This window comes from Arachis hypogaea, chromosome 11, assembly GCF_003086295.3.
Source record: "Arachis hypogaea cultivar Tifrunner chromosome 11, arahy.Tifrunner.gnm2.J5K5, whole genome shotgun sequence".
Classification (NCBI taxonomy): Eukaryota; Viridiplantae; Streptophyta; class Magnoliopsida; order Fabales; family Fabaceae; genus Arachis; species Arachis hypogaea.
In genome coordinates this window covers 145,724,114-145,736,926 of record NC_092046.1, presented here as the reverse complement: position 1 = coordinate 145,736,926, position 12,813 = coordinate 145,724,114, and the positions used below count along the sequence as shown (strand labels likewise).

Here is a 12,813-nt window from a genome sequence, read left to right as displayed (position 1 = left end):
CCGATTCGCAGCTAATTTTCCTTGCCCTGGTGGTTTCCGAACTTCTTCTATTTGCCTTAACACCAAGCCTCCTTGTTTTAGAGTTCTCGATCGTACTTTCTTGTTATACTGCCTTTGCATAGCTAATTGCATGGATCTTTGTTTGAGCTCGGTTAGGCATCGATCTTCGCTTATTGTATCAAGCTCGGCTGATCTGGCTTCCATGTTGGTGCTTTTGTCAAAGTATTCGGTTCGAGTTTACCCCTGATGCGTGAGCATCTTTCCTATCTTTTCCTAGTGAATTTGCATTCGAATTTACTAAGTTTAATCAAGATTTAAGTATTTTTGAGCCACTATGATGCTACTTTGAGTTGTGTGCAATTTGATTAATTTCAGGTAATATTTGGACAGATTTGACAGCGTTCGTGTAGAAGAAAAGGAAGAAAGTGGATGATGTTGTTAATCCTGACCTCATTGCACTCCAATGAACATAACTTGAGCTACAGAAGTCCAATTGACACAGTTCTAACGGCATTGGAAAGCTAACTTCTAGAGCTTTCCAACGATATATAATAGTCTATATTTTTTTCTGGAATCACTGCCTTGGTGGCGCCAAACTTGGGATTCTCCAAGTTTGGCCCCACACTCACCTACCTCCAGGAATGCATGACGTGGAATTGAAGCCAAACTTGAGAAATTTGGAGTTTGGCACCAATGCTAAAGAATCAGAAAGAGTGTGTGGCGTTGAAGTGAAGTCAAACATGGAATTTTCCAAATTTAACTTCATAAGCACCGTAATTGCAAGATTCTACACGGTATGATGGCGCCAAACTTGGCTCAACTCAAGTTTGGCGCCACCCTTAGTGAATTTGGTGGTCCCCATTCGTCCAAGGAGCTAGCGCGAAGATTTTATTAATTTCTTATTAAACTTTATTTTATTTTAAAATAGGAAAAGATGTTATTTAGTTTAGAAAATATATTTTACATTAATTAGGATTAGATATAAAAGGGAAAAGATTCAGCCCTTCAGACTCTTTTCGTCTCTCTTACCTGATTCCGCATTTTATAGTTTTTCAGAATCCTAGTTTTCTCTTTGAGCCATGAGCAACTAAGCATCTACTGTTAAGGTTAGGAGCTCTGTCTATTGTATGAATTGATACTATTACTTTTCTATTTTAATTCATGTATTGATTTTAATTTCAAGAATTTGTTTTCGTTCTTTGTCTTATAAATCTGGGTGAAACGGAAGTATGACCTTTATTCAAATTGAGTTCTTGTAAACCTTGAAAAAGCAATTTACCTGAACAACAGCTTGAAAACAAATTCTCCTAAATCACTAATTATCTAGACTTAACGGGATACGTGACATATGATCCTTTTATATTTGGATAATTAGGGTTTTTGTGGCACATAAACTAGTTTTGAACTTAACCCTCTAATCGGAATCAAGTGACCAAGGAATTGGCGGTTGATGAAGGTTAGAGGAGATTAAAAAGGTCTAAGAAATTAGGGTTTAGTAACATATAGTTTGCCATGAATTGAATCTTGCATGATTAAAATAGTTGGTAAGAAAAGTTAATCCAGAAAATAAACATCTCTAAAACCTTAACTGTTTTACTCATATATTCTTCACACCAATTTACTGCTTGCTTTATTAATTCTCTGAATTTACTGTTTAATGCAATTGAAACCCAAACACTCTTTTCTGTTTGCCTAACTAAGTAATTCACGCAATCATTGTTGCTTAGTCCATCAATCCCCGTGGGATCGACCCTCACTCACCTGAGGTATTACTTGGTACGACCTGGTACACTTACCGGTTATTTTGTGGGTTATAAATTCTGCACCAACCCCTAACTGACTTCTATGGGAATTATGCAGTCTGTGCCGTATACTAATTGGAATGGGCTTTCTTTTGTTGTGGATTGTGGTGTTGTGTTATAACTCCACAATATTTCTGGTATGAGTTCGGCCCAGCGTCCTTTAGCATCTGTTAGTTTTTTCTTTAAGGCCTGCAAAATAACTTTGTTAGCTGCCTCTGCGAGTCCGTTACTTTGCGGGTGCTTGACGAAGGAAAAATGATATTTGATATGCAGATCGGTTAAAAATGAAGCAATTTTCTTATCTGTGAATTGCTTGCCATTATCGTAAATAATTGCTCTAGGTAAACCAATCTACATATAATGGATTTCCAAATAAAGTTTTGTACCTTGTCCGACGTTATTTTCGCAAGTGGCTGTACTTCTATCCATTTTGTAAAGTAATGAATAGCTACTAATATGAATTTTACCTATCCTGGCGATACCGGGAACAGTCCGAGTATGTCCATTCCCCATTTGTGAAAAGGCCAACTGACATCTGAAGTGTGTAAGTTCGGGTGGGCTATGAATGAGTGGTGTGCATTTCTGGCATGCATCACACCTTTGTACCTTATTTCTGCAGTCTTCTCGTAACGTCTGCTAGTAGTATCCTGCCCATAGGATTTTTATGGCTAAACTTTTACCTCCAGTGTGGTGTCCACAGATGCCATCGTGGACTTCGGCAATGGCATTTTCTGCATCTGCTTGGCTGAGGCATTTTAGTAATGGTTTGGAGATACCTTGTTATGGTGTAATGGCTCGCTTAGTGTCTAAATGACCTCAGATTTTCTGTTTCTGGTATTTCTTCAGTTCTCAAATAGCGAATAAATGGGCTTCGCCAATATTCTTCCTGTGACACACTTAGAATAGATTTGACATCTAGACTTGGTTCTATTAGTCTGAGATGATATAATTGTCTGATGAATCAGTTACCTTATATGTAGCTAATTTGGATAAAATATCGACCCTACAGTTTTGTTATCTGGGTACATGTGATATTTCAAAATTTTGAAAATTCTGTATCATGTTTTTTGCCGAAGTTAAATATTTTTCTAAGAGTGGATCTCGTACCTGAAAATAGCCAGTTACCTGTTGTACTACGAGGAGAGAATCACAGTATACGTATATATTTTTTACTTTTATTTTCTCTGCTAACCTGAGGCTTGCTAGAAGTACCTCATATTTGGCTTGGTTATTGGTGCCTTGAAAAAGGAATTTGATTGACTGTTCGGCTTGTACGCCAGTGTCGTCTTTTAGTAGGATCGCTGCTCCACATCCGCTTTCATTCGATGCACCATCTACATATAGTTGCCATGTCTTGACCGTTTCTTCTGTATTTGTAAAGTCCGAGATGAAGTCGACCAGTGCTTGGGCTTTAGGAGATCCTTGCTTTGAAATTTGGGAGGCTTTTCCTCTTCCTTCCAAGATAATGGTCTTTCGTTTCTCCAAACTTCACATAATTCTTCAATTTCGATTTGCCCAGTCGCTTTGTCCCTAAATTCTTCCAATGTCTTTGGCTTTGCGACTGCTATTGCTTCCTGAAATTTTTCAGGTCGGAGGCCACTCTTTGTTGCGTGTAGCTGTACCTCTGGATTGAGGTCTAGGATTTCCATGGCTGCTATTGTGAAGCGCGTCAGTAGTCCTTCAAACTCTCATGTTGTCCTTGCTTGATTGTCTGAGATAGTCTAAATCTCGCACATAGATTTTGGACGCCGCGAAGTGGTTTATGAATAATTTGGCAAATTAGTCGAAGCTGGATATCGAACCGGCAGGTAAGTTAGAAAACCATAATAAAACAACTCCATCTAAAAAAGTTGGAAAAGATCGGCACAAGATGGGATCGGAGTCACTATTGATAAACATCATAGATTCGAATTTTGTGACATGAACTTTAGGGTCTCCGATTCCCTTGTATGGTGTTAAAATCATTGGAAGTATAAAATTTTTTGGCATTTTAAAATTTATTATTTCTTCAGAAAAAGGGACAGTCCGTTGTCTTTCTGTTTTGAGAGGTGTTTCTCTTGTCTTCGCGTTTGATTATGACTAGCGTTCTTCATGGAGGTCGGCATTGGCCTTCTTGTCGTTCTTTTCTTCGCCATTGTTCTGCATCGCTGCTAACAGTTCGGACATTCGTTAGTTTTTCGCCTGTAGAGCAGCATTAACAGCTAAGAGTTCGGCATTGATTGGGTTGGTCTGAGGAGTCACTGAATGATCCGTCATGCTTCGGCTTCTAAAAAGAAAAGAAGATACAAGTCGAATATAGTAATGTTAGATCAAAACTAATGGCGAGGTGTAGCCCCATGGTGGGCGCCAAATGTTCTGGAAAAAATACTCTTTCCGAGCTATATGTCGGTCTGGTGTTAACCCGGAGCGCCTGACAGCTCGATCTAGATCTGGAGTATCCTCGTGAACTCGGACCCAAGCGTGGTACCTGCAAAAAGGACTCCGACGCTCAAGTCGGTAAAAGATCACTTTAAGTATATAATCAGTAAGTTTGGTGTGTTGGATGATTTGGTGCCCGTCGTCCGCCTTGTTCCTGATTTATAGACTGGTTGGTACTGAATGAGTCATCGGCTTGAGTCGAGATCTTCGTGACTGACTTTGGGGCGAGATCATGGGGAATGGTTTGTTAGGATAAAGTCGTTTTAATTTTTGAATGTAGTTTAACGTGCCGAGGTATAACTCGATTCATTCGATGTACTAGGGATACAGTACAATTATTATTATTATTATTATTATTATTATTATTATTATTATTATTATTATTATTATTTCAGTACTCAGCAAGAGTTATACATATGGATGGAAAAGAATAAGAAGATTTTCCAGAACTAGAACAGAAGTGTTGAAGAAGTGATCAACATGACCGTAACGAGCGTTAATAAGTGAAAAGGTGTTGATCCCTTTGATTGTTGATGACTATGCCGAAAATGACATGGGAACTTTTACGTGTATTGCGTTATTTTATTTTTAAGTAGACTTTTGATCTTTGTCTAGTTCTATATGCTCCACTTTACTGTGTTGAGCTCCTGCTTTCAAAAAAGAAAAAAAAGTCATACCTATATATAAATGTTTGTTTTTCTCAATTTTAGTTATTGTCAATGATCAAATCTGATACCACAGTTTTGTTGGTGGCTGGATAGAATAGCAATTTTAAATGAGATCGTGGCCTTTTAAAGATTTATTTCCTTTAACTATATTGATATCAAAGTATATTGACAGGTGCCAAAAATTCATTTTATAAATAGAAATCGATTTTAGGTTTCACAATTGTTTTGGATGTGTATATGACGTTGGACAGAAAACAGCAGGTCGATAAAATATAAGCATGACAAGAGGCGGTGGCTTAGAGGTTAGAGCTAATGATCAAAGCAATTAACAGGGCAAGAAGATTTCAAGGGATAATGTGGTACAAAAATGTTTATATCTTTACCATGTTTGATGAGTATGTACATTGCTTATTGTAACCAGTAGAAAGATTCAAAATACACAATACAATAGCAGAAGTATGTTGGTGACAATATGGTCTACGTTATGCACAACTGTACTCTCTATGAACTTACATATTGTGTCAGAAACTCAAGAATCACGGTAAATTGGTTGGGGCATCCACTTTAGATGCAAATTCAAATAACCAGATTTTGCACCTTCAAGCTCAAAACGTTCTTTGTATTCCCCCTCCAATATGACCCTAGTAAGCGTCAATATGCATCTTCCCATATAATCCTGCATCAATTAAGGGCGCAACCATCAGAAAATGATAAATTGACATCTTTTTTTTGTGTGGACAGAAGACACATCCATAGATTTATAACCTCCATTCAGCTGTTAATGCTCTTGATACAACATTGTCAGTCCACACATAATTGGTATATAAACTTTAGAGCCAATTGACTTTAAACTCATTGAGACATTAAAAATGGGGCAATCTTGGTAAATAATTGAACAAACGGTGCAAATATTTTACCTTTCCGAATGTGTCATGGTCATACACTTCCACCATTAGCATATCATGTAATCCATCCTCAACGACGAAGTCAAATGTTTGATTCCAAACAGGATTCAAGCAGTCATTGACAACCTGTGAATTTAACAAGCTTCCTGGGTCAGGTAAGTTTATAATGTATTGATAATTAACTAAGCTGCAATAATATAAAGCAGCGGAAAACATGAAATGCACCATTCTAGATATCATCCACAATTCCCCCATAATCCACCCCAAGAGTAAAGGAAAAAGATATAAAAGTAAGTATAATAGAGTTCGTTAACTATAACTATATTTGTTTCAGACCCATTTCTATGATTCTCGAAATGATCCTGAAGTGCAAGTTACTTTTTGTACTTGGTCCATCAAAATGAGAAGACCATACCCTGGTTTTATTTTTAGTTTCTGCTTTCTTCAAACTAAGAACAACAAAAGGATCAGATTTCCCCAGGAGATCGGTTGCAGGCAAATCTTCAGCAGATATCACTGTAACAGAAAGGACTCCTCTAATAATAACCTCCTTTCTCTTCTGTGTAAATTCATTTTCATTTCCATTAGACTCTATTCCATTTGTTGAACTTTTGAGAACCTTTTCCAAGGATGTCATTGAGTACTTGGGAGCAAATGGGTTGGTAAAGCTATTCTCCATGCCAAAAGGAATGTACAAAAGCTCCAAATGTACCTGAGCATATAGAACAAAAATTAAGAGAAAAACAAAATCTTTTTATGTCAGACAAACAGTGGAAAATATGTTTTTAACAACAGTTTTTTTTTTTTTTTTTTATATATAAACAAATGCTTTCAAACAAAGAAAATGAATATAATTTCAAACATTATTGATTAGTACCATTCAGTTTTTGAACTATGGAAAGCAAAAGCATCTACACTTCAAAAATGATATTACATCTTTGTGGTTTAAAATGGACAAGTGCTCAGTGTGAATGAAAGAGGGTCACTCAAAAAAAAAAAAAAAAAAAAAAAAAAAAAAAAAAAAAGGGACTTCAGTTGCAAAGTGCATAATCCCATTTCTACATGAAGCAACCAAGTTATTTTTCGAATAACTGTTATATATACCCAATACATGGAGCCAACAAGCTAAGTTTTTCTCATAATATATAGGAAGATAAGACAGTTGACAAACTAACAATCCCAGAAGGATAGGTTGATGATGGCTCAAATAGACTTTATTTATCATCTAAGGCTCTTAGAAAGTCATCTGATGGTAGATTTTCCAACAAAATAGGAATTCTCACCTGCCCTCTGTTCTTGTTATCTCTTTGGATCTCCAAATCCTTAACCAGCTTCAACCACTTATCGTTAACTTTACCAGGCTCAAGTTCACTAAGCTTGACATGAGCACACCCAATCAATTCAGATGATTGTAAACCTTCAGAATCAAAGATTTTAACCACTAAGTGCTGAGTGGACTGATCTTCAACAATAAAGTCAAAGTGCTCGTTCCAAATAGGATTCAAATCATTGTTCTGCAGGGAAGAAGAAAAAGAGTGTTATTTCTTCCACAATTTAATAAATTAAATGCTTGCAAAAGAATGGTATATAATAGAGACAGAAAAGGGATGGATGAATCTAACTTACAATTGTCTTGCTAGTCTTCATTCTGTCACGTAAAGGCCGTATGTATAAGACAGCATATGGATCTGATTTCCCAATGATATCCTTGTTTGTCAATTCCCTTGCTTGCACAAGCTTTACCTCTAATATCCCGACAGGCTTCAACTCCAGATCACTGAACCATAAAATACAATGAGGACCAAAATGGCAAATCTGGAATATAGCAAACCAATATCATACCACAGTATCTTCTGATTTGTAGTTAAAGTACTCCTATAACTTGAATACCTGTAGTCTCCTGGCAAGATAGTTACAACTTTTCTCACAGGCCATGTAATAGAATCTTCAACAGCATCCCGAATTGCCCCCTGAAACAATATAGTAGACCTAATTATTATAAAATACCTTGATTTTAGGCACGTAACCAATTCATCTTAGAGGCAGGAATTGGAAATGGTGGTAGCAGTTAAAACCTCAATTGCATCGTATAATCCAGGGATTGCTGATATGTCACCGCCAACGACTTTCAACGTAAAATCCAAGTTTTTCTGAAAGTTAAAAGTTCTGAAAAATTAAATATATTACACATAGGTTCTTGAGCTTTTCAGGTCTTTGTAGAAATATGGCTTGGCAAGTGGACAAACTGAGAATGTTGGGATGAAGGCACTGCATGCGGTCAGTGTGGGTGTATTTGAGAACACTAAATATACGAGCTATGAGCAAAGAGACAGTTCCCATGGCAAGTACCTCAGATCAAGTCAGAATTAACACTCTTACTGTTGTGCCTAGCCTTGTCTAATATGTAAGAAATTTAATAAACACCTAAATGCAATTTTTTTATATATTACTTGGATGATCTTGCAAAAACATATAACCTCAGTTTAACTTGACTGAAAATGAACCTCAAGATTGCATTTGTCCCCATTGGATACCACCATTGGAAGCCTAATACTAATGCAGATGCACTGAAACACGTGGAAAGTGCCTAAATTCAAGAAAAAAATATCGTACCTTGTGTCTTAAAGAATAGCTAATGGCTCCAAAACCAGGAAATTCATCAACTAGTGGCTTAAAAATCAATCTGAAAACACCTGTAAATCCTATATTTTTTACCTGAAACGAGAGAGAGGAGCAAGAATACAAAATCAACTATAACCGTTCAAGGAGTTCATCAATCCTTCTTTCATTTTTGGATGGAAATGATTAAATGAATACATCAACTTAATATCGTGACTTGTGTAAACGAATGATGTTTGAATTTAGAAAGCCTCAATCATAAACATTTCTATACATTGGCAAAATTAGCAGGGAAACTGAATATAAGGACTGGAGAAGTGGACGTCAAAATAAATAAGTAGGCAACCGGTTAATTTGAAGAGATCTAATCAGATACACCGCCATAAGTAAAAGTGAAGACATTCACCTGCACTGGCAGTGCAACACCAAGCAAAGTTTTAATATCAAGTATAATGCTTGGATTGCCATCCCACTGCATTTCCAACTCCATTGTAACACCATCCCCTCCATCTTCAATTATAGAAACCCCTAAAGAACAGCGAAATTTCATGACATCCATTAGCAGAAGCTCCAGTAAGAAACATTTGAAACTAAGATGAATAACACGATTGCATAAAACAAACAAAACACGAAGTCCACATTCTAGAAAACAAATAACCATTCTAAATTTCAATTGAAGCAAATGAAAGACTGAATTAAGAAAATTCCAAACCTGTAAACTGTGGTGCAACAGTGCCAAGAGTAAACTTGGAAAACTTGAGAGAAGCCAATATAATGGGTCTGTATTGTTCTAGAATCGGTTCCACCGACATCTTTATGAGCTCAGAAGCAGCCTAACAGTACCAAAACAGTTAATAAATTATAGAAAGAAACCAAAACAAAACAAAACAGTTATGAATTAGGCGAATTAATGAACCAAAATCCAAGATATGTTCATTAATCAGAAGTCATAATGAGAGTAAAGTTGAAGTTACTTCATTAACATAGGGCCAGATCTTAGTAAGATGCGAGTTGAGCCACGTTAACTGAAGAAACACAAACACAAAAACAAGAAAAGAAAATGAACAGTGTGAGAGTCTAACGAATGAGTTAATTAGTTGCCAGATGCAAAGAATACGAACAAGAAGAGAGAGCATAACTTCTGGCGGTTGGAGAAGACGACCCAAGAAGGGTAGAACTGAGGCGGGAGGAGCTTTCTGGAATCTTCAACGGACATCCTGGCGAAGGCAGCGATGGTGGCGGCGAGCTGAGATCGCTGCTTGGAGCGAGCATTCTCTGAGCGGACGAATCCGACGATGACGGCGAGCCCCACCACTACCCCCACCACCAACCCAAACACGAAACCCATCCTTTTCTTTTTCTTTGCTTCCTTCTACAGTCACACCGATTCGGTGCTTGTTTGTGATCCCGGGGAGGAAAAACGTGTGATAACGATGCTCCTTCTCTCTCTCTCTCTCTCTCTCTGTGATAAGAATGAAATGAATCACAATAATTGTTACTACAGTAACTAGTGGAGTAGTACTTGTACGGAAGCGGTGATTACTGATTAGTGATAGTGATTATTGTTAAGCGGGAGCTTAATTTTACAACTTAGAAGTTTATTACGGTTTAATCGAGGTAGAGCCAGACAGCGAAACCACCTCATTAGTTATTACTGCAACTAACTAAAAACTCTGACTTCGGTCTACGTTCTTTTTCTTTTTTCATTGGAAGTCAGAGAGTCACGCACACACGCACTCTTTGGTTGCGTTAAATTGAATTTCTTCCGTTTATTAAGGTTTAAGCCGTCCCACCAATGGAATATCGCCATGTCAGCATTTATTTTTTTTAATTAGTAAACATAATTAATTAATTAATTAATTAATTACTCATTATTCGATAAATTCAAGTCAATCCATTTTCGGCTGAAGATAATGGGAATAGGGATCCGTCTACTCATGTCATGTTGTTGAGATCTTTTTATATTTTATATGGTTTTAAAGAAATTTCTCCATTTTTTAGGATAACGTGAATGGTTATATGTGGATACGCATGACTAGGTCACCCTTGGTCCCTTGCATTTTATAGGAAGCGTTAAAAGATTGCTACATGACAATATTGGCTAGAAATCTATAATTGATATTTTTTATAGCACGGGCTAAGTCCAGTCTTAAGTTTTAAGGCACATGTAGTTTAAATTTAGGTCCCCACTTATATACAAATTAACAAATACTATGTAGACAAGAACAAAAATTACTTAAGAAATGATTAGTACTTGACCTAGACTATATTGGCCTGATGACAAATCCTAAAATTGTGACAAATGGACTCTTCTGTTTGGTGAAAAGGACATTTTCTTGTTGAGCAGGTTTCCAGCTCTTTAGTGCACCAATCGCCAATTGCCATTTGGAGATACGAAACTAAATAAAATGAACTATTCTTGAAAGCGTAATTTGGGAGCACAAGATCACAAGGATAAGCTTCCTGTACAAAAAATATAGAGTGAATAACCACCCGACTTCTCGTAATTATTTCGAAAGGATAATGAGACCCTAAAAAAAAAATACTTAATTTGGTTTCTGATCTTTTTTTTTTGGATTAATTAGCTTTTATGCCAAAGAAAATAATATTGACTTTTTTTTGTACAGGAATTTTATTGACCTTTCGAAATAATTGTCAAGGGCTCCGAATTGAGTATTATTTTTGTCAAGGACTTCGTTGTCTTTCGAGGTAATTATCAGGCTGTTTTGGGTTTTTTCCAAAAAATATACTACAAGATGAATGTTTGTTTTTTTATCTGTGTGATGTGATTTTATATTTTTGGTCAAGTGTGCGGAGAGGCATTTTTATTATTGAAATTTGTAAAGAGGCTTTTAACTATGGGCTATATGGGCTTGAGCTTGATTTGCTAAATGAAAAGTGTAGCGCATTATACAAGGTTTTCATTGGTTTAGATATCACAACATAACTGGGCTCCTCATAGTCCAAGCCCAATAACAGATATCACTACATCAACCCTTTGACCCCCCCCCCCCCGAATAAAATTTATCTGATTAATTCATTAGTAAAAAAAAATATCAGAGATTCGAATTCATCCCTAAAAAATTAGTCCTTGACATTTTATTACAAAATTTATTCATGCAGGTTTAAAGTCTTTAAAAACAACTCTCTCTTGACATTTTCAGGAAAAAAAAAATAACATATATATATATATATATATGAAAAAAAAGAATTAAGGAAGCAAATGATAATAATGTTACATACATGTTATTATTGTTCCTTGTCAGTTCATAAATGGCTTCAATAATATACCCACCCTAACAATGAAATAAAAAGTTGCAGCACACTAGCACAGTATTATCAGATATCACTGAAAAATGATATAATGCGTTTCCAGTTCCACACCACTCATTACCATGCCCATGTCCTAGCTATAAAATCAAAAATCAAATTTGTAAGGTAGTAGCTAGTAACAAGTAACTTTAATTTATCATAATTGATATACATGTTGAACGTTATATACATATACGCTCCTGTTCCCAATAATATGATCACTATTTACATACATTATTCCCTTCTCGGGGAAGTTGTGATTATTATGATGATATTGGAATGTGAAATGAATCACTACGATGCAGTAGGAACAATCAGTAGATGTATCATTTACATTATTTATCTTCATGATAGAAGCAACTTGACTTGAATAATAATAAGGAAAAACTTCGAGTGTACTGAAAACACTAGTCAATTGTTTTAACTGTTAATTTTAATTAATATATATTTTATATATTTTTTATAATTCAAATCAACGGTTAAAACAACTAAAATACTAGTATTTTCGGTATACTTAAAATTCTTCCAATAATATAAACGAGACACAGAAACCTCAAACATACCCCACTTGAGTCAATTCTGGTTGGTTACACCTAGGTGCTTGTCTAATGGTCTTCCTTTGAACGGAAGGTTAGTTATCTAATCAAATGCAATTATTATTGCGTATGCATGTGTGAAACAATTTCGTGAATGTACCAAACACATACTCATTGGCATTGCCGCCATTGCATAAGGAAGCTTCGCTCATTGCTCATTGCTAATTAAAACCGAGACACTTGTAGAGTAGATTATGTTAAATGTTTACTTCATTTAATTATAATTACTTATTTTATTTATACGTAATATTTTTTTTTCAAACTCTAGTAAATTTTTTTTGTTTAAAATAAAATAATATTTAAAGTTTAAAAAAGAATTTCCTTTAGGCTATGTCTGGTTGGAAGGAAAGAAATAGAAAGAAAAGAAATAGAAAAGAAATAAAAAAAATTGAGTGAATTTTTATTTTCTTTAAATGTGTTTGAATATAAAAAAATAAGAAGAAAAAAAATGTTATAAAAAGACAATTTTATTCTTGTATTATAAAATATGTTG

General features: G+C 35.6%; 1 protein-coding gene across 1 annotated transcript; it reads right to left on the bottom strand.

The window, feature by feature from the left end:
* Positions 1–5,230: 5,230 nt before the first annotated feature.
* On the bottom strand, positions 5,231–9,906 carry LOC112723325 (synaptotagmin-5). Its single transcript, XM_072207738.1, has 12 exons — positions 9,546–9,906; positions 9,387–9,432; positions 9,125–9,245; positions 8,819–8,940; positions 8,407–8,508; positions 7,869–7,943; positions 7,684–7,763; positions 7,420–7,570; positions 7,077–7,307; positions 6,209–6,505; positions 5,806–5,919; positions 5,231–5,564 (listed from the first exon to the last, which is right to left on the bottom strand). The coding sequence occupies exons 1-12, from the start codon at positions 9,758–9,760 to the stop codon at positions 5,418–5,420; spliced, it is 1,701 nt and encodes a 566-aa protein (XP_072063839.1). The 5' UTR covers positions 9,761–9,906; the 3' UTR covers positions 5,231–5,417.
* Positions 9,907–12,813: the final 2,907 nt, after the last annotated feature.

Excerpts from the sequence above, each read along its gene's own strand:
- LOC112723325 (XM_072207738.1), bottom strand. The coding sequence starts at position 9,760 with ATGGGTTTCGTGTTTGGGTTGGTGGTGGGGGTAGTGGTGGGGCTCGCC. Across the intron at positions 9,433-9,545 it reads TCCAACCGCCAGAAGTTATG|GTGGCTCAACTCGCATCTTA; the intron begins CTCTCTCTTCTT and ends TCTTCAGTTAAC. Across the intron at positions 9,246-9,386 it reads TCTGGCCCTATGTTAATGAA|GCTGCTTCTGAGCTCATAAA; the intron begins GTAACTTCAACT and ends TGGTACTGTTAG.